The 27,435-nt window shown below is 43.3% G+C and overlaps 2 protein-coding genes across 2 annotated transcripts in view; one reads left to right on the forward strand and one right to left on the reverse strand.

Annotated features, from left to right (window-relative positions):
- GPSM2 (G protein signaling modulator 2) overlaps nucleotides 1-17,346 on the reverse strand; it is an 80,245-nt gene extending 62,899 nt beyond the window's left edge. Inside the window, exon 1 of the mRNA XM_023196234.1 lies at nucleotides 17,220-17,346. The gene's annotated coding sequence lies outside the window, so the exon portion shown is untranslated. The remainder of the gene's footprint in view (nucleotides 1-17,219) is intronic.
- AKNAD1 (AKNA domain containing 1) overlaps nucleotides 11,680-27,435 on the forward strand; it is a 40,732-nt gene continuing 24,976 nt past the window's right edge. Inside the window, exons 1-6 of the mRNA XM_026448560.2 lie at nucleotides 11,680-11,834; nucleotides 15,752-16,847; nucleotides 18,927-18,966; nucleotides 19,514-19,662; nucleotides 19,760-19,822; nucleotides 25,368-25,501. Of these exons, the coding sequence (XP_026304345.1) occupies nucleotides 15,855-16,847; nucleotides 18,927-18,966; nucleotides 19,514-19,662; nucleotides 19,760-19,822; nucleotides 25,368-25,501 (1,379 nt within the window). The 5' untranslated portion in view covers nucleotides 11,680-11,834; nucleotides 15,752-15,854. The remainder of the gene's footprint in view (nucleotides 11,835-15,751; nucleotides 16,848-18,926; nucleotides 18,967-19,513; nucleotides 19,663-19,759; nucleotides 19,823-25,367; nucleotides 25,502-27,435) is intronic.

The raw sequence follows: 27,435 nt of genomic DNA on the forward strand, positions 1-27,435 counted from the left end.
GTTCTCATCTGAAGATAATGACACTGTTTTATGATGTTATTATCAGTTTTAATGATGGGATTGCAAATGTGCCCAGAGGTTTAGGCAAATCATACCAATCCAAAATGTCATCATTTGGAATTCTTTCTACCTTAGTGGCTAGACTCCACCTCAGATAGTTGTCACTGACGCTTCCCAAACCATTGTGTTTTGCATTAGTAGAACCTTGGTAGGGCTCTGGTCTCAGAGACGTTAACCCATTTATGCCTGAGGTTGAAATTTTTTGAATTTTTGCAATCAGACCTTGGTGATGACCTTGAGCATAGGATATAAATAATCCCCACATGCTTAGCCTTCCAATAATGCAACACTAGGCATAAGAACTAAGTAAATTTTTAGTAGTGTCTCACTTTCTCATTGGGTCGCATTCTTTCCAAGAAACCAAGTGTAGTCATCCTACAGATACTTGCTAGCATGCTGGAGGGATTGTGCAGAAAAGGGTAGATCTTTTATGAATATTTGAGCAACACGACCATGCCGATGTCTATGAATTCTACCCATTGCCTCCACTCTCACCAATTATGACTGTTCATCCCCTGACCACAGGCTTCCTTTAAGACATTTTTGTGTTCACAGAGCCTCTCAAACCCATTTAGGAGGATTATAGATGTTCTTTCTCTCTAGCAAGTTAGGTACTGAGGCTTTTTCAGTCCACATTTCTCAGTTAAATTTTCACCCTTACTTGCCCTTCCATTTGGGGAAGAGGGACAAGGAGAGAAGGTAAAAAGGTTTGACATTTTTTGAGCACTTACCGTGTGTCAGACACTGAGCAAGGCACTTCCATATACGTATCTAATTGCCACGAGCACCCTTTTTCTCCATTTTGTGGATGTGGGGACTGAGGTTCAGATCACTTAGATAGCTTATCCAGGTCCTCAATTACTAAGGAGCAGAGCTAAGGGTCAAACTCAGTTGTTTGTTTGTTTTTGAAATGGAGTTTCGCTCTTCTTGCCCAGGCTGGAGTGCAGAGGCGCAATCTTGGCTCACCGTGACCTCCACCTCCCAGGTTCAAGTGATTCTCCTGCCTCAGTCTCCCGAGTAGCTGGGATTACAGGCATGCACTACCACTCCCGGCTAATTTTGTATTTTTAGTAGAGATGGGGTTTCTCCATGTTGGTCAGACTTGTCTTGAACTCCCGATCTCAGGTGATCCACCCTCCTCGGCCTCCCAAAGTGCTGGGATTACAGGCATGAGCCACCGTGCCCGGTCCAAACTCAGTTTTTAAACAACTTGTGCTTTTTCACTCTCCTCAAGCAGCCAAATAGGTCTTCTTCCCTTCCTTCCCTCCTCCCTGTCTGCCTTCCCTTTTCTCACTGTCTCCCCTCTCTCCTTTCACCAGTATTTTATTATTGTGATAAATGCTACTAAGGAGATAAGCGGAGTACGCTGGGGGCTTATATCAGGGGACCCTGGCCTACTGTAGGAATGAGAGAAGGTTCTGGAGGAAGTGGCATGCTAAGAGTTGAGTAAGAACCATGTAGAAAGGCAGGAGGAAGGTGGCGTGGACATTTGAGGCCCCGTGAACAGATGAAGGGAAGGTCTAAGGTAGGCAGTAGGCAGTGTATTTGAGGAGCAAAAAAAGTTCAGGGGACAGAGGATCCCGGGGGTCAAGGAGTAAGTGCAGAGAGTGAGCGCTTCAGGGAGAGGATTCCAGTCTCATCACTAGCTGCACATGACACTCACATGAAGCACTAGGGAAGAGGATTACTTGTAGTCTTTTTTTTTTTTTTTTTTTTTTTTTTGAGACAGAGTCTCTCTCTGTCACCCAGACTGGAATGCAGTGGCGCGATCTTGGCTCACTGCGTCCTCTGCCTCCTGGGTTCAAGCAATTCCTCTGCCTCAGCCTCCTGACTAGCTGGGATTACAGGCACCTGCCACCACATCCGGCTATTTTTTGTATCTTTAGTAGAGACGGGGTTTCACCATGTTGGCCAGGCTGGTCTGGAACTCCTGACCTCATGATCCGCCCACCTTGGCCTTCCAAAGTGCTGGGATTACAGGCGTGAGCCTCTGCGCCCAGCCCATTTGCCATCTTTACAGAGAAAACACACTTTATCCTTGAGTAGTGTTTCTAACTGGCGTTTTGGACAAGAGCATTCTTCTTTGCACAGGACTTTGCTTCCACCATGGCCCCTGAGTACTAAATGCCAGCTGCACTCCCCCTCCATTTCTAAAAGCCCCTGGGTGGCCCTGCCATCCTATTGAGAACCAACTGCTCTAGTTCAGGCTGCAGGAGTGTCACTGCCACCAACTTCAGGACCATGCTTTGTCCCTTCATCCAGCAACATTCAAACTCCTCTTTTGGCAGATCTTCTTCGCTGTAGACATCCTAATGGTTCTCATGTATACCACCATGACACACTGAGAGCATTTCCAGTTCCATAAAATAAATGTTGAGACCCTGCCATCCCTGCCATATGCCCTGGCTGGGAGTACACATAGGCTAGTGACAGGACAGATATGAAACAATTAATTACAAGATAGTGGGGAAAGTGTAACCGAGGAACCTTGTACAGGGCATGAATTGGCAAAAGACGAAGGGATGACCTCTCCTGGCCAAGGAGGCCAGAGAGGAAGGGCATTCCAGGCATGTCTTCTTCAAAGACGGGGACATAAAACACCAGTTGAGCTTGGGGAGCTATAAAATAGCTTGGGATTGTTGAAGCAGGAATTTCAAGGCAAGGTGTGGTAGGAAGACAGGTTGGAGAGGTAGGCTGCCACGGTTCACAAAGGGCCTCAGAGGCCATGTGGAACTTAGACAGTATGCAAAACAAACTGCCAAATGTGTTACACTTGCAAACCTGCAATCATCCTAAAATGATAACATCTGAATGAGGTCATTAAAAATTTTCTGAAGAGCTTTATAGATAAGGTTACTGCTGTTTGATACAAGTTTCTCCCTGGCTCTATGATCTCATTTTATGAAGTTCCTGTGTGCTTTGGAGGATTTTAAAGTCTCTTTTCATGTATTATTATATTTTTGAGACAGGGTCTCCCTCTATTACCCAGGCTAGAGGGCAGTGGCGTGATCGTAGCTCACTGTAGCCTCCAACTCCTGGGCTCAAGTGATCCCTTCTGCCTCAGCCTCCTGAGTAGCTAGGACTACAAGCTTGTGAGCTTCTGTCACCATGCCCAGCTGGTGTCTGTGTGTGTGTCTGTGTGTGTTTTAAAGACAGGGTCTTACTATGTTGCCCAGATGGTTTTAAACTCCTAGCTTCAAATGATCCTCCACCCTCAGACTCCCAAAGTGCTGGGATTACAGGTGTGAGCCACCAAGGCCTGCTCATGTATTATTATTATTATTATTATTTCGAGACAGGGTCAGGCTCTGTCACCCAGGGTGGAGTGCAGTGGCATGATCTCGGCTCACTGTAACCTCTGCCTCCTAGATTCAAGCGATCCTCCTACCTCAGCCTCCCAAGTAGCTGGGACTACAGGTGTGCACCACCATGCCCAGCTAATTTTTGTATTTTTAGTAGAGATAGGGTTTCACCGTGTTGGCCAGGCTGGTCTCAAACTCCTGATCTCAAGTTATCCATCCGCCTCAGCCTCCCAAAACACTGGGATGATGTATTATTTTTAACAACTTTCTTGAGCTATAGCTGACATACAATCAACAGGACATATTTAAAGGGCACGATTTGTGAAGTTCTGAAAAAAAATCACCACAATCAATATATCTATCACTTCTAAAAATTTCCTCATGTCTCTTGGTCACCCCATCTCCCTTCTCAACCTCCACCCAACTCAGTCAGGCAACCACTGATCTGCTTTCTATTATTATACATCACTTTGCATTTTTCACAATTTTATATAAATGGAATTATACAATATATACCCTCTGTGTGTGTGTGTGTGTGTGTAACCTGGCTTCTTTCAAATAGCTAAATTACAGTCATGCACCACATAATAGCATTTTGGTCAATGACAGACGACATCTATGACAGTGGTCCCGTAAGATTATATTACCATATTTTTACTAAAACTTTTCTATGTTTAGGTACACAAATACTTACTATTGTGTTACAATTGCCTACATCATTTGGTATGGTAACATGCTGTATGGGTTTGTAGTCTAAAAGCAATAGGCTATACAATATAGCCTAGGTGTGTAGTAGGCCATACCATCTAGTTTGTGTAAGTACACTCTATGATGCATTTCTCAGAATGTATATCTGTTGTTAGGTGACACATAACTGTATTTTGAGATTCATCCATGTATGACAGTTGCATGTATCAATAGTTATCATTTTTAATTTTTTTTTAGCTTTCCAATTTTGAGGTATGTCCTGCTGTATCTCAATAAATTACAATTGTTCTACAGGATAAAAAAGCTTCACATCAAGAGGGGCTTTGTGGTAGTAGAACTCTGGAGATACAATAAATGCTGCTTGGGGATGAAATGATGAGGCATAGATCCTAGTTTTCTAAGAATCCTCCAAAAGAGTACTATGGTAAGCAAAACAATGGCCCCAAAAGATGTCCAAGTATTAATCCCTGGAATCTGCAAATGTGTTACCCAACATGTCAAAGGGATTTTGCAGATGCAATTAAAAGGGCCTTGAGATGATTATCCTAGATTATCCGGGTGAGCCCAGTATAATCACAAGGGTCCTTGTAAGTGAAAGACTGAGGCAGGAGTGTCACAGTCAGAGGAGATTTGAATATGTTGTGATGTTGCTTTTGAAGATGAAGGAAGGGGCCATGGGTCAAGGACTGTAAGTGGTCTCTAGAAGCCGGAAAAGGCAAGAAACTTGATTCTCCTGTCAAGCCTCCAGAAGGAATGCAGCCCTGCCTACACCTTTATTCAGTCCAGTGAAATTATTTTCAGACGTTGACCTCCAGAACTTAATCAACTTGTGTAGTTTTACACTACATTTATGATAACTTTGTGAAACAAAATTTATGAGAGGTCATTGGTTGACTGAGCTCCTGCACTAGGCCCCAACAGACCCAATAAGAATGGAGTCACTCGTGCTTGGGGCCGCGTAACCAAACTGAACTTAGAAATGGGTCAGTTTCCGAAAAAAACAGGAAATTCATAGCAACCAACCTAATGGGGCCCAATCAACTTGATCAGGCATAATAAGGAAATCCCCTCTGCTTGAAGTCACTTTGAAACAATCAATCTGCTTATGGGTCCTTCCTTGTTCCTTATTTCTGCTTACTTCAGCCTTTTCTGCCTGTAAAGCCCAGCCTCTCTGCTTAGCTCATTGAAGAACCTTTCTATTTCATAGATGGGATGCTGTCTGATTCATGAAGTGCCAATAAAAGCCAATGAGATCTTTGAAATCAATTTGTCGAAATTTTGTTCCTTAACAATTTGTTATAGAAGCAATATGAAACTAAAACAATAACCAATCTTATTAAAACAACAACAACACTGATGAGTCTGACTGCTTCTATTTCTTCTTCCTGTTTGTGACACGTGGTCTTACAGGAGTAGAAGCACGTTGGCTTTGGATGACCTATCCTAGCTCTGTTCCTCTGAGCTTGGTTATCTTTTTTTTTTTTTTTTTTTTTTTTTTGAGTCAGGGTCTCACTCTGTCACCCAGGCTGGAGTGCAGTGGCATGCTCTCAGCTCACTGCAACCACTGCCTCCTAGGCTCAAGTGATTCTTGTGCCTCAGCCTCCTGAGCAGCTGGGACCACAGCTGCACGCCACCATGCCCCATGTCCAGCTTAATTTTTTTTTTTTTTTGAGACGGAGTCTTGCTCTGTCTGTAGCCCAGGCTGGAGGGCAGTGGCCGGATCTCAGCTCACTGCAAGCTCCGCCTCCCGGGTTTACGCCATTCTCCTGCCTCAGCCTCCCGAGTAGCTGGGACTACAGGCGCCCACCACCTCGCCCCGCTAGCTTACTGTATTTATTAGTAGAGACAGGGTTTCACCACGTTGGCCAGGCTGGTCTCAAACTTTTGTCCTTAAGTGATCTGCCCGCCTTGTCCTCCCAAAGAGCTAGAATTACAGGCACAAGCCACCATGTCCTCAGTCCTCATCTTAAAGCGGCAATGATACTTATTTTGGGGGCGGTGGAAAGGACTGAAGAGATATACATGAAGCACCTACCACACAGTCGGCTTTTAATCCCACCTCACACCTGATTCCAAGGGATTAAATCCTGGCTGCTAGTGGCCTGCTGTATAATTTTAGCTAAACTGCCTCCTCTCCATCAATCTGTTCCACAAGGTTAGATACTTAAGTCCCTGAGAGTGTTTAATTAGAGTTTGCAATTTGACTGGATACTGTTGGTTGAAAAGTGTTATTTAGAGGCAAAGTGCTGTTATTTTTGAGCAGATAATTGTTTCCTGTCCTACGTTGTTTAACCTTGTACCTAGTTTCCTTCTCTGAGATAATGACACTGCTTGAGAGGGTAAAGAAATACCTAAGTGTTGTGAGTTTTAGTTAATTAACGCTTATGAAGCCTACACAAGCCTATCATAAAAGGCTAAACGTTGATTATTTACCTTTCATATGGTTGTCACTTCTGGTGTCTTAATACTCTCTAGTAAAAATTGGCATTGCAGCATTGGATCAGGTAATATTTACTTCATAATCGTGTTGGGGGCTCTAACTTATGACTATGCAAAGAGCTTTGTGCTTTTTACAAGAAAGGGGTTAGGCAAGTATTGATAGCTATTGTTTTTCTACCATGGCACAACTTAGATTTACATTTCAAATTCTTATCTCATATGAAACCATACAAAAAAGCTAAAATTGTGAAATACTGAGAGAGGTATTTTACATAATGGTTAATAAATTTTTAAAGCTAGCATGTATCAAGACATTCTGTGTCAGGCACTGTTCTAAACCTTATACATGCATTAAAGCTAAAGTAGGCATAGGTTGGGTGCGGTGGCTCACGCCTGTAATTCCAGCACTTTGGGAGGCCGAGGCAGGAGGATTGCTTGAGTGCAGGAGGTCAAGGCCAGCTTGGCAAACAAAGTGAGACCCCGCCTCTACAAAAAATTTTTTAAAAAATTAGCTGGGTGCTGTGGCACGAACCTGTAGTCCCAGCTATTTGGGAGGTTGAGGCAGGAGGATCACTTGAGCACTGGAGGTTGAAGCTGCAGTGAGCTACAGTGATGGTACTGTACTCCAGCCTGGGCGACAGAGGAAGACCCTCTCTCAAAAATAAATAAATAAATAGGTTTAAGTGATTCTCGTGCCTCAGCCTCCCGAGTAGTTGGGATTACAGGCACACATCACCATGCCCAGCTATTTTTTGCATTTTTAGTAGAGACGGGATCTCATCATGTTGGCCAGGCTGGTCTTGAACTCCTGGCCTCAAAGGATCCTCCCACCTTAGCCTCCAAAGTGCTGGGATTATAGGCATAAGCCACCACACCCGGCCTACAAATATGTTTAAAACATAGAACATGCTCTAACAAAGGTAATCATCTTTTCATATGTTAAGCACCATGTATATTTGTATATCTTTTTTTCTCTTAATTCATATCCTTTGTTCTTTGGGGTCTTTTTCTTTTTTATTGATTTGAGTGATCTTTACTCTAAAATACTTGGAAAAATACAAGAAAGCATGACAAGGGGTCCTGATTAAATTCTCCCCTGCCTTCACAAGCACATTGCCAGGTTTTGTTGATTGTTACTCAAAAATGTCTTTTTTTTTTTTTTTTTTTAAGACGGAGTCTCGCTCTGTCACCCAGGCTAGAGTGCTGTGGCCAGATCTCAGCTCACTGCAAGCTCCGCCTCCCGGGTTCACGCTATTCTCCTGCCTCAGCCTCCGGAGTGGCTGGGACTACAGGCGCCGCCATCTCGCCCGGCTAGTTTTTTGTAGTTTTTAGTAGAGACGAGGTTTCACCGTGTTAGCCAGGATGGTCTCCATCTCCTGACCTCGTGATCCGCCCATCTCGGCCTCCCAAAGTGCTGGGATTACAGGCTTGAGCCACCGCGCCCGGCCTCAAAAATGTCCTATGTCTTGAACACATCAACTTATTTCATCTCTGCCACCACCATGCTAGTTCCTTTCAGCTTTCCCAGTAAACAATGTTATTTTCCATCCTCAGGTCTTTGCACACATGTCCCCTCAGCCCAGGACGCTCTGCCCCAACTCTCTGCGTGGTTGGTTTGCGTCCTTCAGGCTCCAGCTTGAAATGCATGGCCTTGGAGAGCCCTTCCCTGTCTATCCGTTCTCAAGAAAGTTTTATATTCTTTCTTATATTCTTTCTTCCAGAAGTCTCTTCCTATCATTCATAGCACTTATCACCATTTATAATAATATACAATGTGCTAAATCCTTTGCACTCAGTTAATGAATATTTGGAAAGTGATTAGAATAGCATCAGGTGCATTGTGCTACGTAAATGTTGCTTTAAACAGCAACTCACATACTCTTCACAACAACCCTATGTGGTAGTGCTATTAATACCCCCATTTTACAGATGGATGAACTAAGGAACAGATAGCACAACTAATGAGTAGCAGAGCCTAACTACAAACTCACTCTGGCACCAAAGTCCACACACCTAACTGTTCTCTATATTTCCTTTTGATTCCAGGACCTAGCATGGTACTGTGTGCCTAACAGGTACACTCAATAAATATTTGTTTAATAAATGAAGGAACAGTTCTAATGAGAAAATAAAAGTTACCTGTAATCCTACCACATGTTTTGAGATTTATCCTATAGATATTTCTTCTAATATAAAAATAGACTTAATCCAAATCATAACTTTTCAAAATCATTTTGAGGAGCATAGATTAGGTATCATGTGCAATATATTTAACCTTGTATTCATTATTTAAAAAAATATATAATTACAAGTCAGTGTTCTTCCTTTAGGCAGGGGGAGGAGGGCAGAGGAGAGAAGCATAAGTCTTTGGTTAAGGGAGGAAGGGTTTTCATAAAATATTCTGGCCGTTCTTATCTCCAGGCAGAGGTTGCAAAACTTAAGTTTGAAAGTTTAGGGAAGGGCAGAGAAGTTTCAGGGACAAGATGAAAAACAAATTATACTTATTCGAGGCTGGGTATGGTGGCTCATGCCTGTAATCACATCACTTTGGGAGGCCGAGGAGGAGGATTGCTTGAACCCAGGAGTTCAAGATGAGTCTGGGCAACATAGCATGACCCTGTCTCTACAAAAACAAAAAGAATTAGCCAGGTGTAGTGGTATGTGCCTGTGGCCCCAGCTACTCAGGAGGCTGAGACGGGAGGATTGCTTGAGCCCAGGAAGTAGAGACTGCAGTGAGCCATAATCATGCCACTGCACTCCAGCCTGGGTGACACAACAAGACTCTATCTTTAAAAAATAAATAAATAAATAAAATTTAAAAATTATACTTCTTTGGCTGGGCATGGTGGCTCACGCCTGTAATTCCAGCACTTTGTGAGGCCAAGGCAGGCGGGTTACGAGGTCAAGAGATCAAGACCATCCTGGCCAACATGGCGAAACCCTGTCTCTACTAAAAATACAAAAATTAGCTGGGCTTGGTGGCCTATAGTTCCAGCTACTCGGGAGGCTGAGGCAGGAGAATCACTTGAACCCGGGAGGCGGAGGTTGCAGTGAGCGGAGATTGCACCACCGTATTCCAGCCTGGCGGCAGAGTGAGACTCCGTCTCAAAAAAAGAAAAAGAAAAAGAAAAAGAAATTATACTTCTTTAAATCATGTGTTTTAAAGTTTATCACTGGAATTATTTTCAGAAAATCAATTGGTAAGAGTTTTCTAAATGTTTCCAAAGCACAGCAAAGGTCCGTGGTTTACAGCACAAACTAGGCTACGTCAATGGGAAAATTGGATAAAAAGACAGTGCTAACCTCATCAAAGTCCGAGGAAAACCAGTAAAGTTTTCTGGTAAAACACGGGCAGGAAGTTTCTCCAAATATTGCTTTACTCATACTTTTAAAAGGCTTTTCTCCCTTCCCCCCACCTTCTAAAATCGTTTCGAGATAACAAATTTGTAACAGCTGGTCATCAAATTCATGCGCACTCCCAAAAGGGTGACGTCACTAAAACTGACTATAAATAATACATCCATCTGGCTCTTGTAGGAGTATTGGATTGACTTGTTGCCCATCACAGTGTCTCCCTTCTGCCACCCCACAATGACAGGGTGAAGCCAGACGGCCTCACTGAATGGTATATGGTTACAGTTGAGGCACTGCCTTGTGGGTACCCCACATTTCTGAGATAAAGTTAGCTGATAGAATTACCAGAGCGTAATCAAATGCAGTCATTACAGAAGGAGCCTATATCACCTTACCTTTGAAAATATTTTAATCTAGAAACACCATACACTGGATACAAAATTCATGAATCCCTGACCCCTGGGCGTGGCTTTGGACATATTATTCTGCGCCATCTCCTATTTTCTTTCATATGTAAATATAATTCTCGAGCTAGGAATAAAAGGAGAGAAAGAGAAAATTGAAACAGCCAGACCAAGTGTTTTTGAATGCTCTTAAAAGACAAACAAAAAAAAAAGACAAAAGTTTGTATCACATCAGAAGTTCCCTATGTGGTCTTCAAAGCCGATTTCTTGCATTTGAAAGAACCCAGAAGCAGGCACGCCATAATTTTGAAGCTCCGTTTTTGTTCTATTATTCAACTGCAGTCAACTTCCAACTGTTGAAAAAAAGACGATTTAGAGTTAAAGGATTCCTTGTCTGTGTCGCAAGGCCGTTCAACTTGTTCACCCTGTGATATCCAGAGCCTCCAAGTTGTTGGTGAGTTTCTATTGCAATTGCCATATTACCGTGGTTTTGCCTCTTTCTGTTGACTGTAGCATTGTGTTGTTTGAAGACAGAGCAGCATATTGCTTTGTGCAGCACAAATTATTGATGGATAATGTACTTAAAGCTTTTAGCTGTACACTATTCACATTCTAAATGACAGGTACAAAAAGGAATAATCAGAATTCGGGTTGTTGAATCATTGCCTCCAACAGCCAACTCTTACCATGACAAAGTCAGTAGGGCTGATCTTAGAAGTGTAGGACTTGTGAGTGTTATGTGGTTGTGCTAACTGGTACTTTAGTGGAAGGGCAGAGCAGGGTGAATAGAAACAATGCCTGCTTTCTCCTCCATGTCTGGGTCCTACACATCGTCCCCAGTTTGCCTGGTTTGTAGAGGTTTAAACACAGAACAGAGGGTGTTGGGAATGAGATAAAGAGATTGTCACAGGAACATGGCCCCACGGTTTTCCTTTGGTGATTAAAACAATTCTGTCAATATGGAAAACTGTGTTATCACAAAATGGGCTTAGTAAATAGAAGAATTGTCACCTACCACAATTTGCAGACCACCTTTGGCTTCTTGCCAGTAAGGAGTTTTGGTTTTCCCATCTGTAGAAATTCTTAATTGAGTCCATCAGATTCCCAGTCATCCTAGCCATGGTTACCTTCTCCTCTAAGTTGGCAGGTTAGTGAGCTTAGGCTAGCACTTCAGCATCAAATTTAGACTTCATGATAAAGTAAATCACACAGGGAATAGCTGTCAGCATGGTGACCACCTTGTTGTTCATTCCTGCTCAGGGACTGGCCTGAAGTTGTTTTCACAGCCTGGGTCACTGTGATGTCCTGGCCCTGTTTGCTCAAAGTGTTCATCTCAGAGTGACTTGTGAGGTATTGCTGAGCACATAATGGTCAGGATAGCTGCATAAGCAGGCGTGGCCCCAAATGTAGTCACCTGACTTCAGAAAATCAAATTGGATTCTACAGAAAGGTTCTGTTGGATTCTGACCGGAACCTCTTTGGGTGTGCCTTTGGATTTCAAGTGTTGACATGGGAAGATGCTCTAGTTCCTCAAGCTATCTGAAACAAGCTCATTACAATGCTAAGGGTATGGACTGTCCTTTTCCAGAAAAATCCTCTTGATATTTTGCATGCACACACACAAATAATAATAACAACAGAAGCTATTTTCATGTATGTAACGAGAGTGTTCCTCAGGCTTCTGGTTTATCTTGATGGTGTCTCACTCTTTTTCTTTTCCTTTCTCTCTCTCTCTCTCTGTGCGCGTGCGCGCGCGTGTGTGTGTGTGTGTGTGTGAGAGAGAGAGACAGAGAGAGACAGGGTCTTGCTCTGTCACCCAGGCTGGAATGCAGTGGTGTGATCTCTGCTCACTGTAGCCTTGACCTCCTGGGCTCAATTGATCCTCCATCTCAGCCTCCCAAGTTGCTGGGACTACAGGCACGTACCACCACTCCTGGCTAATTTTTAATTTTTTTTTTTTTTTATAGAGACAGGGTCTTGCTTTGTTGCCCAAGCTGTTCTCAAACTCCTGTCCTCAAGCAATCCTTCTGTTTTGGCCTCCCAAAGTGCTGAGATTACAGGCATGAACCACTGCACCTGGCCTTGTTTTCTTTTTCTTAAGAGCCAGAGCAAAATTCAAATTGTATCAGTTTTAGTGGAATTATACTTTAAAAGTGGGAATTTGGCCAACAAAGTATCTTTCCTTTCTATACAAGAAAGCTATGGAGTTTGGCAATGAGCTCCTGAAAATGTAAAGAAAGCATGAGGATAACTTTGGGGCTGTTGCTTGGGTCATCAAAAGTCTTGCAAAACTAGAATTTGTTTTCTTCTTCCATTCTCTCTGTAGGCATTTAAACATACTCTCAGGCTGGGCACAGCGGCTCGTGCCTGTAATCCCAGCACTTTGGGAGGCTGAGGCAGGTGGATTACTTGAGCCCAGGAGTTCAAGACCGTCCCAAACAACATGGTGAAACTCCATCTCTACAAAAAACAATTAAAAATTAATCAGGTGTGGTGGTGTGCGCCTGTAGTCCCAGTTGCTCAGGAGGCTAAGGGAGGAAGATCAATTGAGCCTGGGAGGTTGAGGCTGCAGTGAGCCATGGTGGTGTCACTGCACTCCAGCCTGGGTGATAGAGTGAGACCTTGTCTCAAAAAAAAAAAGATACTCTCTTTGTTTTTTTTTTTGTTCTAAAAAATTAGACAAAATTTTGTTTAAAATTGCTTAGTGATTTATTTATTTATTTATTTATTTATTTATTTATTTATTTATTTATTCATTTATTTATATTTTTGAGACAGAGTCTTGCTATCGCCCAGGCTGGAGTGCAGTGGCATGATCTCGGCTCACTGCAACCTCTGCCTCCCAGGTTCAAGTGATTCTCCTGCCTCAGCCTCCTGAGTAGCTGGGACTATAGGGGTGCACCACCATGCCCAACTAATTTTTGTATTTTTAGTAGAAATGGGTTTCGCCATGTTGACCAGGCTGGTCTCGAACTACTGAGCTCAAGTGATCCACCTGCCTCGGCCTCCCAAAGTGCTGGGATTACAGGCGTGAGCCACCTCACCCGGCCTGATTTTTTTTTTTACCTTCAAATATATTTATTTACAGGTTGAATTTTAAAATTGTCTTAACGTTCTTGTAGAGATTATGTCCTTTTTTTTGAGATAGAGTCTCACTCTGTTGCCAGGCTGGAGTGCAGTGGTGTGATCTTGGCTCACTGCAACCTCTACCTCCTGGGTTCAAGTGATTCTCCTGCCTCAGCCTGAGTATCTGGGACTACAGGTGTGCGCCACCACGCCCAGCTAATTTTTTGTATTTTTAGTAGAGACAGCATTTTGCCATGTTGGCCAGGCTGGTCTCGATCTCTTGACCTTGTGATCCACCTCCCTCAGCCATCCAAAGTGCTGGGATTACAGGCATGAGCCACCTTGCTTGGCCGAGCATATGTTTTACATATGCAATTCCTTCCTTTATCCTTTAAATATCCCCACAGATAAGGAAGGAGTGCCTCACCCCTGGACCTGGGCATTCTTCAGTATTCCAATACTGAGACTGGTTTTGTGTTTTCATTTTTCAACAACAATGTATGGAATTCTCACTCTGTGCCAAGCCCTATGCCGAGTACTTTACGTGCCTTATCTCAGGTATTGCTAGTCCTATTTCTCAGAAAAGGCAACCAACCGAGACTCACAAGAGTTAAATAACTTGCCAGATGACACACAGCTAGAAAGTAGAGAAGCCAGAGAATTCACATCCATGCCTCTCTGCTCCTGCTTTCCCACTGTGCCTTTCACTTTCTTGGGAAGCGTTTTCCTTTGTTCTTCAGCTTGGGTTAGAGTAGCCTGTAATTCTTTTCACGAAGATGTGCCTCACTTTATACTAAATATTACCCTCTTTAAATGATTTAAAATAATCCTGCAGTAATATTCTCCTTTCTCTCCACCTGTCTAAACAGAGCATCTGTTTAATTTGGATTCTCTAACATTGGCATGTGTCTATAAATGAAGATTTTTGTACAATGTCTCGCAGATGTTTCCACCACATTTAGTTTGTACTCCTTTTTTTCTTGGACGACTTAGTTCAAAAAAATTTTATTTTGGTCAAACATATGATTTTAGCTTTTGAGGTTACCTAATAAATCACCAGTTTATAGACTCCTAAAAATTTGGTTGGAGAGAGAACCTCAGAGATCTGCTCACCCAACCTAATCATCGTATGGGCAAGGGAGGCTGCCAGTGGCTGTGGTCACCCTGGGCTGGTACCCCAGGGAAGAGGGAACCACAGTTACTCCACCTAAAACTTGAGATAATTTTACATTTCTGAGGAATTATCCCAAAAGTTCACAAATCAGGAAGAGATATCTGAATGGGTGCTTTGAATTTTGTTTAAAGAAGAGAAAATAGGACTCATACCAAATGGCAGCTGGTTTTACTCCAGCCATTTTCAGGAATATCCCCAAAGACTCTGGGACCACCAGACTGCTGCGTGGGCTGTGGTGGCTGGCAGGGGTTCAGGGAAGGCAGCCTTTCTGACTAGGTTCCTGCCTGAGTCCAAATTAGACAAGGGACATTTGGCTGCAGACTGGCCTCTAGGTGTTTGAAAGCCTATTTGTCCCTTGGTCACATTTCTTTTTTTTTTTCTTTTTTCTTTTTTTTTGAGACGGAGTCTCTCTCTGTCACCCAGGCTGGAGTGCAGTGGCTTGATCTTGGCTCACTGCAACCTCTGCCTCCCAGGTTCAAGCGATTCTCCTGCCTCAGCCTCCCGAGTCGCTGGGACTACAGATGTGCGCCACTACACCCAACTAATTTTTTGTATTTTTAGTACAGACGGGGTTTTGTCATGGTGGCCAAGCTGGTCTTGAACTCCTGACCTCAGGTGATCTGCTTGCCTCGGCCTCCCAAAGTGCTGGGATTACAGGTGTGTGGCACCACGCCTGACCCTTTGGTCATATTTCTCGAAGTCCTTCTCTGCCCTTCTCAGACATGCAAGGGAAAGTCAGAAGGGGACCAGAAGGTCTGGAGGGACAGGTGAAAAAGCACCAGAATGGAGAAGATGGGTGTTACATGTGAGCTAGGCCGGCTTCCAGCGCCATACGGCTTAGAGGACTGTCAGTGACACATGGACAAGGCGTGGCTCTGGTAGTTAAAAAAAAAAATCAATCCTTTACTTGCATCCCAAGTTCCTACTTTGGGAGAATAAACTCCAAATAGTATCTCCTAATGGAGGTTGATAAATATTTGGCCATTAACTGTAGACTCATGTCTCTCTCAAAATTTAATAGATGAAAAATGTAACACTCTCCTTTTTTTTCCCCATTCCTTGCTTTGATACTACTGATTGTGTTAAGATAGTGTGGATTGAGGATGGGTCAGCTTGTGGCTGAGCTTTCTGCCTTCCTGTTTGTAACTGAATTTTTCTAATTAAAAAACATCCACTTTGTTCTGGCATAGTTGTATACATTATTCCAATATATTTAACAATGAGGCTGTTCTTATTTCACACAGAATAGCACACAGTGAAGACAGTCAGTGAGAACCAGAGCTATTGTTACAATCGACAGCAGCCAGCTCAGGCGGCAGAGGACAAGAGAGATCGGGCCGCACACACATGGATGAGGCTGACTTTTCAGAAGACACGACTTATAAGCAGGAGGATTTGCCTTATGATGAGAACCTCTCTCAGATTAAGATATGCAATGATTACAGTTTTACCTCAAAAAATGATGCCTTTGAAGTCTCAAGTCAAATTATTTTCATAGCAGATGACCCTCAAGAGAAGGCTATGCATAACGAAACTTGTGGAAATACAGCTATGACCATGCCCCTGGGTAAAATTACTGAAAATGCTGCCAACCATAAAGATGAGAAAGAGAAACAATGCACTGCAGCTCTTTGTATTCCAGCAAATGAAGAAGATGCTTCTAAGTCAAGCATTTCTGATATTTTACTTCATCATCTTTCCAAAGAGCCATTCTTACGAGGTCAAGGCATTGATTGTGAAACCCTCCCAGAGATCTCAAATGCCGACAGTTTTGAAGAGGAAGCTATTATTAAAAGTATTATTTCATGTTGTAATAAGAATTCTTGGCCCAAAGAACAAACCCCAGAACTCACTGACCAACTCAACCCCAAAAGGGATGGTGAAAACAGCAATAAGCCTGGTTCTCCCACCATGACAGAAGAAAATACCTCTGATTTAGAAGAGACAGTGGCTGCTGGAGATAGCAGCCATCAAGAAAATGTAAATATTCTAACTCAAATCAAGGGTCCAGGTGATAAACAAAACAGTTATCAAGGGCAAGCACCCCAGAAACAGCATACTGAAAAAGCAAGTTTGGGCAACAGGTTCAAATATGGCCAAGGTCAAGTTCATTACCAGCTCCCTGATTTCTCTAAGATTGCTCCCGAAGTGAAAAATCCTAAAAATAACATAATTAATAAACCACTTGCAATAGCTAAACAAGCCAGCTTTTCTTCTAAGTTGAGAGAGAAACCCGCTGTTGTGCAAGATATTTTAGAAACCACGCCTGAGTCAAACTGTGTTGAAAAACAACATCAAGAGCAGAAAGGGGAAATCACTGAACCTTCACAACAAATCCAGGTAAATGAAACGGTCTCCTGTAAATACATTAATTGGGATCACTGCTCATCTCTTTCAGTGTGGGTTTTTGGAGGGCGAATAGAGCTTGGTTCTGGTTCCAAGGTTTCATTCAGCACCCTGGGTCACCCTGGCTGAGTGACGTGGCCACTCAGACTCTCAGGGTCCTCACGAGAAGCATCAGGGGCCACGTTGACAAACACATATAAGAGAATAGAATCCAAATTCCACAAGCCAGAATTTGGCTCTCCTCACTTAAACTTAGCTGCCCCCCTTCAGGAGTCATCTGCAGTTGCCTGGCTGGTCCAGAACCTCTTCCCAGGCCCTGAGCTCTCTGAGCTCCTGCCTTGCATGGCACATCCCATCTTGACTTACCAAAGACCTGCTTGTTTTCATGGCCTCCTTCAGTTGCCCCTTGGGCCACATAACTTTTCAGGTCTCCCACGTCACAATCTTTTCCACACTTGTTTGTTTAGTCCTTCCATCAGAGTGTGTATCTCAGCCTGCTTTGGATCATAATAGCAGAAGCATCTGCTTCCTTCACTAGATTCTAAGGCTCTGGAGGGCAGCAACCTTATCTTTGTCTTTCCATTGCCTAACTTCCCCCAGAGGCTGGGCCTCCTGTCTTATGTACATTATGCCCTTAGTTCTTAATGCTAAGTTGAATGGAATTAAGATCATTAGTAATGGATTTCAAGCTTGTTATCTTGGTAATCATTTGGTACAAAACTTTGTTAATGCTTAATTTATGCTATTTCCCCCTTTCCCTTATCCCATCTTCTCACACTCCCCCACCAACTTCCCAACATGCTGAGGCTCCGGATCTCATTGATTATTGAGGCCCAATAGTAAGGTAAATCCATATTAACAATCAAAATAAACATTTTAGTTCTCTGGCACTTTTCCTACAGTGCATGATCTGTCTTTTGAGCCTTATATGAAAGTGTCCTGGACTGAACTACACTGCCTGTTTCCATTTCCATTCTTTCTCTCTTTTTTTCTATAACCTAATCTTGGAAGTGATTTTTCTCTTTTCTTTTTTAAATTTCCATTTCCATTTTCATGCTTCAGCTCTCCTCTCTTTCAACTGAATGCTCTGGGGAGTTTGAGCATCCAAACCTGAGCCCACCTGGCCATGACTGGGATGCTCTCTAAGTCTGACAGAAACCTGCACCCCCCGTGGTATTGGGAAGTGTCGGGGTTCCTTGTTCTGCTTGCAGGAGAACATCCTCGTTGTGTCCAGTTCTCAGTGCCCCGTGGTTAGCAGGAGCAGATGGATATCAGTCTCATCTCCCTCTGGTATGCGGGTTCAAGGTCAGGTATCTGATTTTTTCCAGTCCTGTCAATTCAGATTGGAGAATTGGACCCTGCAGGTTTCATATCCATCATACAGTTGGGATATCTAGAAAGACCATATCTATTTTGACCAACTGTCTGGCACTAGCATATTTCTGAGCTTTATCTGTTGGCAACAAAGGGAAGACCCCCCAAGGTGAATCACTCTGGAATTTAAACTGTTCAATTAGCCTGTGATGGGCAGAAAACCATCACTGTCTTGACGCAGTTTGGAACTTAATACATCCTCTGTTATTCTCTAGAGTGTGGCTACCATGTGTTTTGTGTTAGTGAGAGGACCAGCAACAGAGCTGGTGACAAGACTAGCAATGGTCCCTACCCTTATGAAGCTTATGGTCTAGTTTTAGGAGAAACAGTTCAGCATTTCACATACTAGCATCAAACACAATGGTGATAACAAATAACATGTATTGTTAAATGCTTACCACCTGCCTGATACTATGGTAGATATTTAACATTTCATCCTCATAATAACCACCTGAGGTAGGTTCACTTAATATCCTCATTTTCCTGCCAAGGAATTGCAGGCTTATAAGTGATGAGACAACTACTTGGGTTGCCCAGCAAGTAAGTGTCAGAGTGGAATTCAACCTTGGCATCATGGTCCCAGCTCTTCACTACAAACCTGGGCTGCCTCTATGATGACAGAACATGTTGGGTCATTCTGAATAGTGGTGTCATTGATCAATATTGACAGTAATGTTTTCTTACCCTTTAATTGTGCAGATGGAGCCCACAGTACATATCCACCAAGAACTTCTCACAGGTACTAATGTTTTAAAACTTCTTTGAGAGAGAGCTATATATATATATGTATACATATGTGTGTGCTTATATATATATACATATGTGTGTGTATATACATGTATACATATGTGTTTTGTTTTTGTCTTTTTGAGACAGGGTCTCACTTTGTCACCCAGGCTGGAGTGCAGCAGCACAATCTTGGCTCATTGCAGCCTCAACCTCTTGGGCTCAAATGATCCTCCCACCTCATCCTCCCAAGTAGCTGGGATTACAGGTGCATGCCACCACACCTAGATAATTTTTTTTTTTTGTAGAGTTGGGGTCTCACTTTATTGCCAAGGGTGGTCTTGAACTCCTGGCTTCAAGTGATCCCCCTGCTTTGGCCTCCCAAAGTGCTGGGATTACAGATGTGAGCCATTGTGCCTGGCCTAGACATATATTTTGAAAAAAAATATTTTTTAAAATAGTAAGTTGTGGTGACTGCAACAACTTCCTGTTTTCAGTTCTTAATAAAACTGTGATAAGCTGAGATGAATGGTAGCCCAAATGTATTCTTTCTTATATAGGAATAGAATCTGAGGCAAGTCTCTCTAAGTTGTCACCAACCTCTCAGAAAGGCACTTCCTCAAGTTCTTCTTACATATTTCAAAAGATATCCCAAGGGAGACAGATGTGTCAGAAGTTAAAAGAACAGACTGATCAACTGAAGACTAAAGTAACACTTTTAAAGCTTGTTATAAACAATATCAGTAACCAAATTCATATATGAGACACCATGCCATTAATGAGAGACTGTAATTTTTTCACTGCAGGTACAAGAATTTTCCAAAAGAATAAAACAGGACTCTCCTTATCATTTGCAAGACAAGAAGCTGGTAATGAATTTTATCCTGTTTTAAAAATCTTGATTAGAGAATTTGGCTTGGATAAAGACAAATAACTTTATAGTGCCATGTTTTCTCTACAGTGGTGGGAGTGGAAATATTTTGCTAAAGATTAAACCATCTTTGTTTATGGGGGCTAAAAGAGCTTAGAATTCTGTTTCTCTCTCTATTTAGCCCTCTTTCCTTCTCAGGGGATCTATTACTTATGGCTGTTACTCCTTGCCAGTTACTCATAATTAATCTGACACCACGGGAGTTTCAAGAGGAGAACCTGTAATCAGTTATAAAGGGTGGGCCTGTCCACAGTTGATGGGTACTGGTGGATTCAGGTTATAAAAACTGCCATTGCCTGGAAATTAAATATGACTTTGAATACTCATAAAATCAACCTTGAAGCAATGTTTTTCAGGTCAAAATCTTTTACTTTCACATCCTCGCTAGTTGCTGCATTTAATCAAACCATTAATTTACGTCATCACCACATCACTCTTGTTGTCAGTGCCAGGATCATGGGAAGTGGGGTGGAGCAATGGGGTGAAAGGTAAAGCTGGGAGAACCAGAAATATGCTGACGTTGAAGATGTAGTTGAGGCCATCAGCTTATCAACAAGGGATAAGGTCAGAAGTTCTGATGTAGGCACAAGCAAGGTTTAGGGAGGGCTGTGCTTCAGAAACCCAGCAGCATGGACAAAAACCAGGGGATCCAAATGGTAAAAGACAAAGTTGATTATTTTCTCATTCATCATGTTAATTAAATCATTCATTCAACAAACATTTATCAGGCACTTTGTATGTCCCAGACCCTGTACCAGGCACTAGGAATTCAAGATGAATAAACAATTCATTTTTCAAGTGGCTTATAGTCTCTTAGGAACAGTGGACTGTTAAACAGGCAGCTAAAATGCAGCTGGAGAAATGTTACAGAGAATGCTAATGGCAGCCTGGAAGAGGCTCACCTTTGCCAGTGAGGGGACATTTGGAAGGCTTCCTGGAAGTCACTTCTGAGCTGGGTGTTGCAGGAGGAATAGGGATGAGCTTGGCAGAAGGAGATCAAGGAGTATTCTAGAAAAAGGAAACAGCAGGTGCAGTGGCACAGGGGTGAGGAAGCGCTGCCAGCGTGAGGAGCTGTGGGCACTGTGATTTATCATACGGCACTGGGGAGCATGTGATGACACAGGCGTGGGGGAGGAGATGGAACAGGTGGACAGGGTTACATTATGAAGGCCTTTAAGCCATGCCTGAGGCTGAGTAATTGGGCAGCGTTGAAGATTTTTTGTTTGTTCGTTTGTTTGTTTTTGAGACAGGGTCTCATTCTGTCACCCACGCTAGAGTGCAGTGGCGTGATCTCAGCTCACTGCAACCTCCACTCCCCAAGTTCAAGTGATTCTCCTGCCTCAGGCTCCCAAGTAGCTGGGGTTACAGGTGTGCGCCACCATGCCTGGCTAATTTTTGTATTTTTAGTAGAGATGGGGTTTCACCATGTTGGCTGGGCTGGTCTTGAACTGCTGGCTTCAGGGTGATCCACCTGCCTCAGTCTCCCACTGCCTCGGTCTCCCAAAGTGCTAGGATTACAGGCTTGAGCCACTGCGCCCAGCTGCATTGAAGGTTTTCAAGCTGACAAATGGGAAGCACCATGGGGGCAAGGCTAAAGGCAGAGAGATTGGTTAGGAAGCCAGAATTCAGGTAACAAGTCAGGAGGACCTGAACCAAAACTGGCAATGAGGATGGAGATGGGGACAAATCTGGGGGTTTAGGGAAATGGTGGCAGATGGAAAGGGCTGAATAGAGCAAGGGAAGAGGCTTGGATGAGCTCCAGATATCTGGCTTGGGTAACCAAGGTCAGGAATAAAAGTAGAGGATCCTGTTTCGAACAGGTATGGAAGGCAAGCAGGAGGCAAGATGTCAAGTTTAGTTTGGGGCATTTTGAGTTTGAGCTACCTTTGGGACATCTAAGTAGAGGTCCAGTAGGCAGTTAGACCAGTGGATCTGGCCTGCAGAACTGTTTGGATGAAAAATGTAGATTTGGGGATAGTTGTGGGTTAACACTGGAGTGGATGAGACGGGCCAGGCAAAATACACAGAGTGAGAAGTGAAGAGGGCCCAGGAGAGACTCCAGGGAAACGGCAGCTGGGGAGGAGCAGAGGCTAAGAAGCCAGGAGAAAAGAGGGTTTGCAGGAGATGAGAGTGGGCTCCAATAAGAAGTGCATTGGATTTGGCAATCAAGAGGTTATAAGGGTCCTTGGCAAGCCTGGTTTTGAATGAAGTGGTGGATCTGGAAGCCAGATTGCAGGGATTACGGAAGAAACAACAGGTAAACAAGACCTCCAGAAAGCTAGGATTTCAGGAATTGGAAGAACACAGAATTTTAAAGGGCCAAGCAAAGCAGAGAGAACTGGTTTGGTCAGGAGCCTTCGGAAGCCTGGAGGTTTCTTCCTGATGTTATCGGGTATGCGGGGATCCCTGCTGACCGAGAGGAGAGTAAAGGTGGCTCCTGACAGTATCAGCCTGTGGTCTGGGACTTCCCGGCCCAGGTGGTTCAGTCTTGAAAGAAGCCAGAAAGGGCGACAAGCAACCGCCTCAGCCTGAGCAGCACCATGCAGCAGAAAGCATTTGGATTTTGGAGCGGATGTCGCGCCCCTACTTATTGGTTACACAACTGTAGACATGTTACAGCATGTCTTCCCTTTCCGAGTTGTTATGAGAATTCAGTGAGGCACATTACTGCCGAGAAAATTGTGCCCTATCTTCTGCAACATAACACAATTTAAATTCCAAGATCATGAATTATAATTCATGATTAGCTTTTATCTCTTTTCTCATTACCCTCTTTCCCTTGAACACCTAATTCCCCCTTAGGGCCTCAGCTGCCATTTTCAGGCTTCCAGTTCCTAAATTACTCGTCCTGACTTCTCATCTATAGTTCCAAATGTTTGTGTCTATCCTCACTTCGGATATCGCACCCTCAATGCAAACTCTACCTTGTCCAACATCGGTATCTTCGAGCCTGTTAGCCTTTCCAAATTCCTCAGTTTAGTCGGGTCTACCACATTCTTCTCACTTCCCAAGCTTAGAAACTCAAGCATTGTCTGTGATATTTACAGTGTCAGTGTTCTGGCGGGGACCAGATGGTTACTTAAATGGTGCAACCGAGGAGAGTTTAACAAAGGCATTATTTTACAACAGTGTGGGCAAGGCTAAGAGAAACCAGTAAGGGATGGAAAAGCATCTCCTGGAAGGGCCGGTGGGGAGCTCCCCTTTGACGTGAAGGAGCACAGGAAAAGCAGGTCCTGGAGCCTAAAGAGAGCAGCTGTCACTGTGGGACTAGCTGACAAGCCCTGTGGCTTTGGTGGAGGGACAGAGTCAACTCCATGACGGCACAGGGAGGAAGAAAAGACGCCCATCTCATCCTCCAACACCTCTCTCCTGCTGTTGCCTTCCATTGACTAAAACCAACCAAAGCCAGAGCCCAGGGGAGCCTGTGGTGCAGTCCATTAAAGGTCAGCACAGGGAAAGACAGAGGATGAACCTGGGGAGAAATGGAAAACATCTGCCACACCTGCTGTTTTTTATACACCCTTTAGCCAATATGTTTCCAAACTCTTGTTTATTCATTTTTAATATTAATAAGAATTGGCTGGGAGTGGTGGCTTATGCCTGTAATCCCAGCAGTTTGGGAGGCCAAGGCAGGTGGATCACCTGAGGTCAGAAGTTTGGGACCAGCCTGGCCCAACATGGTGAAACCCCATTTCTACTAAAAATACAAAAATTAGCCAGGCATGGTGGTGCGTGCCTGTAATCTCAGCTACTTGGGAGGCTGAGGCAGGAGAATTGCTTGAACCTGGGAGGCAGAGGTTACAGTGAGCCAAGATTGCAACACTGTACTCCAGCCTGGGTGACAGAGCGAGAGACTCCATCTTAAGTAAAAAAAAATAAGAAGAAGAATTAATAATCTGTCAAGTATGTACTATAGTCCTGGGCACAATGCATGATCTCATTTAGTTTTTATAATATGAGGCAAGGACTATTACCTTAATTTTACGGATGTAGAAACTGAAGCTTAGAGAGTTCAAGTTTACTAAAATCATACAATGAGTAAGTGACAGAGTCTGAACTTGAACCCAGTTGTGTGTGATCCTATAACCTCACCGAGCTATGTTTCTGTCCTGGGCAACCTCTCCCCAGTTCATCCCTTCCTCTCTATTTCATGGATACTGCCTGGTCCAGGCCCTCCAGAGATTTAAGTTGCACTCCTTCCACTGGGCCTTGGCAAAAGTCTCCCTCTATATCTATATATAGATATAGAGTTCTGGCTTTGGTGTGTATATATATTATATATTTATTATATATTATCTATCATCTATCTATCTATCTATCTATCTATCTATCTATCTATCTATCTATCTATCTATCTATCTATAAAATAGAGAGAGAGAGAGACAGATTGAGAGACAGTCTTGCTCTGTTGCCCAGGCTGGAGTGCAGTGGCGCAATCTCGGCTCACTGCAACCTCTGCCTCCTGGGCTTAAGTGATTTTCCTGCCGCAACCTCCCGGGTAGCTGGGATTACAGGCACGCACCACCATGCCTGGATAATTTTTGTATTTTTAATAGAGATGGGGTTTCACCATGTTGGTCAGGCTGGTCTGAACTACTGACCTAAAGTGATCTGCCCACCTCAGCCTCCCAAAGTGCTGGGATTATAGGCATGAGCCACTGTGCCCAGCCTTTGGCTAAGTACTCTAAACCACAGTCTCTTTTCTCAATGGAACAACATCTCTGAGACCAGGAACTGTGCCTGATGCAATTTTTTAATCTCACACTTCTAGCCCAGGGCCAGACATAGGCAGTGCTCAGGGAATGTTTAGTGACTGGGGATGTGGGACCGAAGCCTCCATACATCTTCAACATGCCCCTAACCCCCGGAGTTTAAACATTCATCTGCCTGAGGCTGCACGTGGTGATGTCTGGAGACCCATTTACAGCTTTGGCTAAATCTTCCTGCTGTTCCTTCCCCATCTCATCCTGCAACTCCCCACAGACTGAAACCCAGGCCATGTATCTCCAGTTCCTTTTTAAGATCCGTGTGCCCTCAGACATATTGCTAGAGCTCCAATTTCCTCCTTTGTAAAACTGGGATAATAAAATATTCTTTACCACATTTACAACATTGATGCATTGATTAAATAAGATGAGGAATGGAAAAATGCTTTGTAAGCTAAAAACCATTCTGCAAATATACAGGATTATGAATGTCCCACTAAGGAAGGCCAGAGGCTTCTGAGTGGGTTCTGAGAGAGAAATCAGAAGTAATTGTATTTTTGAGCTATATGCTGTGAGGGTTTGTGAATGTTGAGATGACCCTCGGGTTTGTCTGTAGTTTAGATGTCAGACTCTGAGACAAAAAAATTCATGCTGCTGGGAGAAGGATGGCAGCTTCATTTTGACACTACTGTAGGGTACGGCTGCTTTGTGTTTTTGGGAGAACAATTACACACACAGACTTGCATGTGAGTGATTCCAGTGACTTTACTGCTGCAGGTCCTGGAGAAACTGCAGGGACACCTTGAACTGCTGGAGCAGAACTTTCTGACCACCAAGGACAAGCATCTGACTTTGCAGCAGCAACTCCACAAGCACGAATCAACAATTGTCGGTGACTTTGATCCAGAAAGGTCAGGTTTAAACCAACTGTGTAAGGTGGAGGGGTCAAAGGTGATCTCCTTCAGGTGGGATTCTGATGTGGCTGCTGGCTTAGTGCTTGGAGAGTCACTGGTCTAGGGTCAGCAAAAACTGTGTCACCAATGAACAAAGTGTCACCTCATGCCACAGACAGCATGGAGGACCTGTTGAGTGTAAGGTACTGTGCTGGACATTGACTCAGATGGAACACCCAAAACGAACAAATGCTTCCTGGGGCAGAGGCATTGTACCAAAATTTTGCAATTTGTTGGATATCATTATAATTGGTTTGGAGACCCACAGGAGCCTAAGAAAACCCTAGAAAGGCTCACATGATAACCACAGAGGGCCTTCTTCTCAAGTTCCTCCTCTCTTCTCCCTCTCAGCTTTTTCCTTTCTTGTCGATCTCTCCCCACACCTGCCTATATTGTCCTTGCCTGGTTCTCTCTTCTGTCCCTCTCTTTCTCCTTCTCTTTCCCATTCACTGATAATTCCAAGGCACACTGGGCAGGAGGGGGTCATTGTAAAGTTAATTGGTATCAGGGTGAGGGACCTACAAATCCTGAGAAAGGAAAAGTGTTAAAGCTTAAAGTTAAATGATTTCTGAGTTAATTCACATGAGAACCTTGAAGACACACTTGAAACTGAAGTTTCTAACTGGTGGTTTTTATGGCACTGTATTCTCCTCTCTTCATTCCAAATAATTTTAAGCTGTATTCCAGGACTCAAGGAGCGGATTCTTTCCCTATAATTTCCTGGTATAAATTAAAATAAACGATTTAGTAGGCTTAATATTTGTAAGTTCAGCCCTTTCTATTCATAGCATTTTAATATGGAATCGTTGTTGCCAAATTTTTTAATGGTTTACATTCCAGCCCTAGCGTTCTGTGGTATTTTTTCCCCCAAGGTATGGCTTTACTTTTCCAAAATGAATGGAATCTCTGTCTACCTTTATTTCAATACTGAGTAATTAGACAGTAAGGATGAGGTTTTAATATTGATTTTTTCCCTAAGGCTTTTTTTGGGGGGCAGGGGAAGAAAGAACTCTGCATGCTTCAGCTATTTAAAATTCATAGAGTAAGGATATTTATTTTCCAAAGAATCTCCTGTTTGGGCAGTCGTTTTAAAGACAGACTTCTGTGCACATTAAGACCAAAGTTATTCAATGTCTTATTTATATCCTAGTTACAACCACACTGTGCCTGGCACGAGTATAAATAAAAAGAACTTCAACTGCAATTACATTCCATATATGGCAGAAGCTTTCAACACAGGCAAGGGAGGGACCCAGCCTTTCCCAAATCTCAGCTAAAGCCACCTCAGGACAGGCAAAGACTCATCAGCTCCACAATGGTCCTCTTGTTCTCAAATGGGCATAATGTGACAAGGAGCAGAATCCTATGCACCCTTGGGTTCCTGATATGTCGAAACCTTCTAAGTGTTGAGTCCAAAGGCTAATGCAGAGGGCTTTCTGGAGGGGCAAGAATTCTGCAAATTCATTGACTAGTCCTTCGTTTACATCACCTGCTGTGCTCTTATTAAAGCCTTCTCATTATTACCTCTACAAGGTAATATGCAAAAATATTTGCTTGGATTTCATGCATCTTGCTTATCAGAATGTAGTCCAATAGTAATTTGATTCTTTCACATACTAACACCAGAAGCCAAGAATTCAAGAAATGGGGTTCTACCTTCCTCAGCCACTTCTCCCCGAGAGTCTCAGCATGAAATCTTATCTTCCACTTTATAGAAAAGATCACAACTTCCCTCAGAAATGTCTCTTCCATCTCCAAATCCCCATGTTTTCACCTCCTCTCCCTTCTTTAATTTGCTCTCCAGCCTCTCTAGCCATGATCCTTGAACCCATCCCTTTCTACTACCTTGAGGCATTGCTCCATCATTTCATTTCTTTTATTATTATTATTAT

This window comes from Piliocolobus tephrosceles, chromosome 1, assembly GCF_002776525.5.
Source record: "Piliocolobus tephrosceles isolate RC106 chromosome 1, ASM277652v3, whole genome shotgun sequence".
Classification (NCBI taxonomy): Eukaryota; Metazoa; Chordata; class Mammalia; order Primates; family Cercopithecidae; genus Piliocolobus; species Piliocolobus tephrosceles.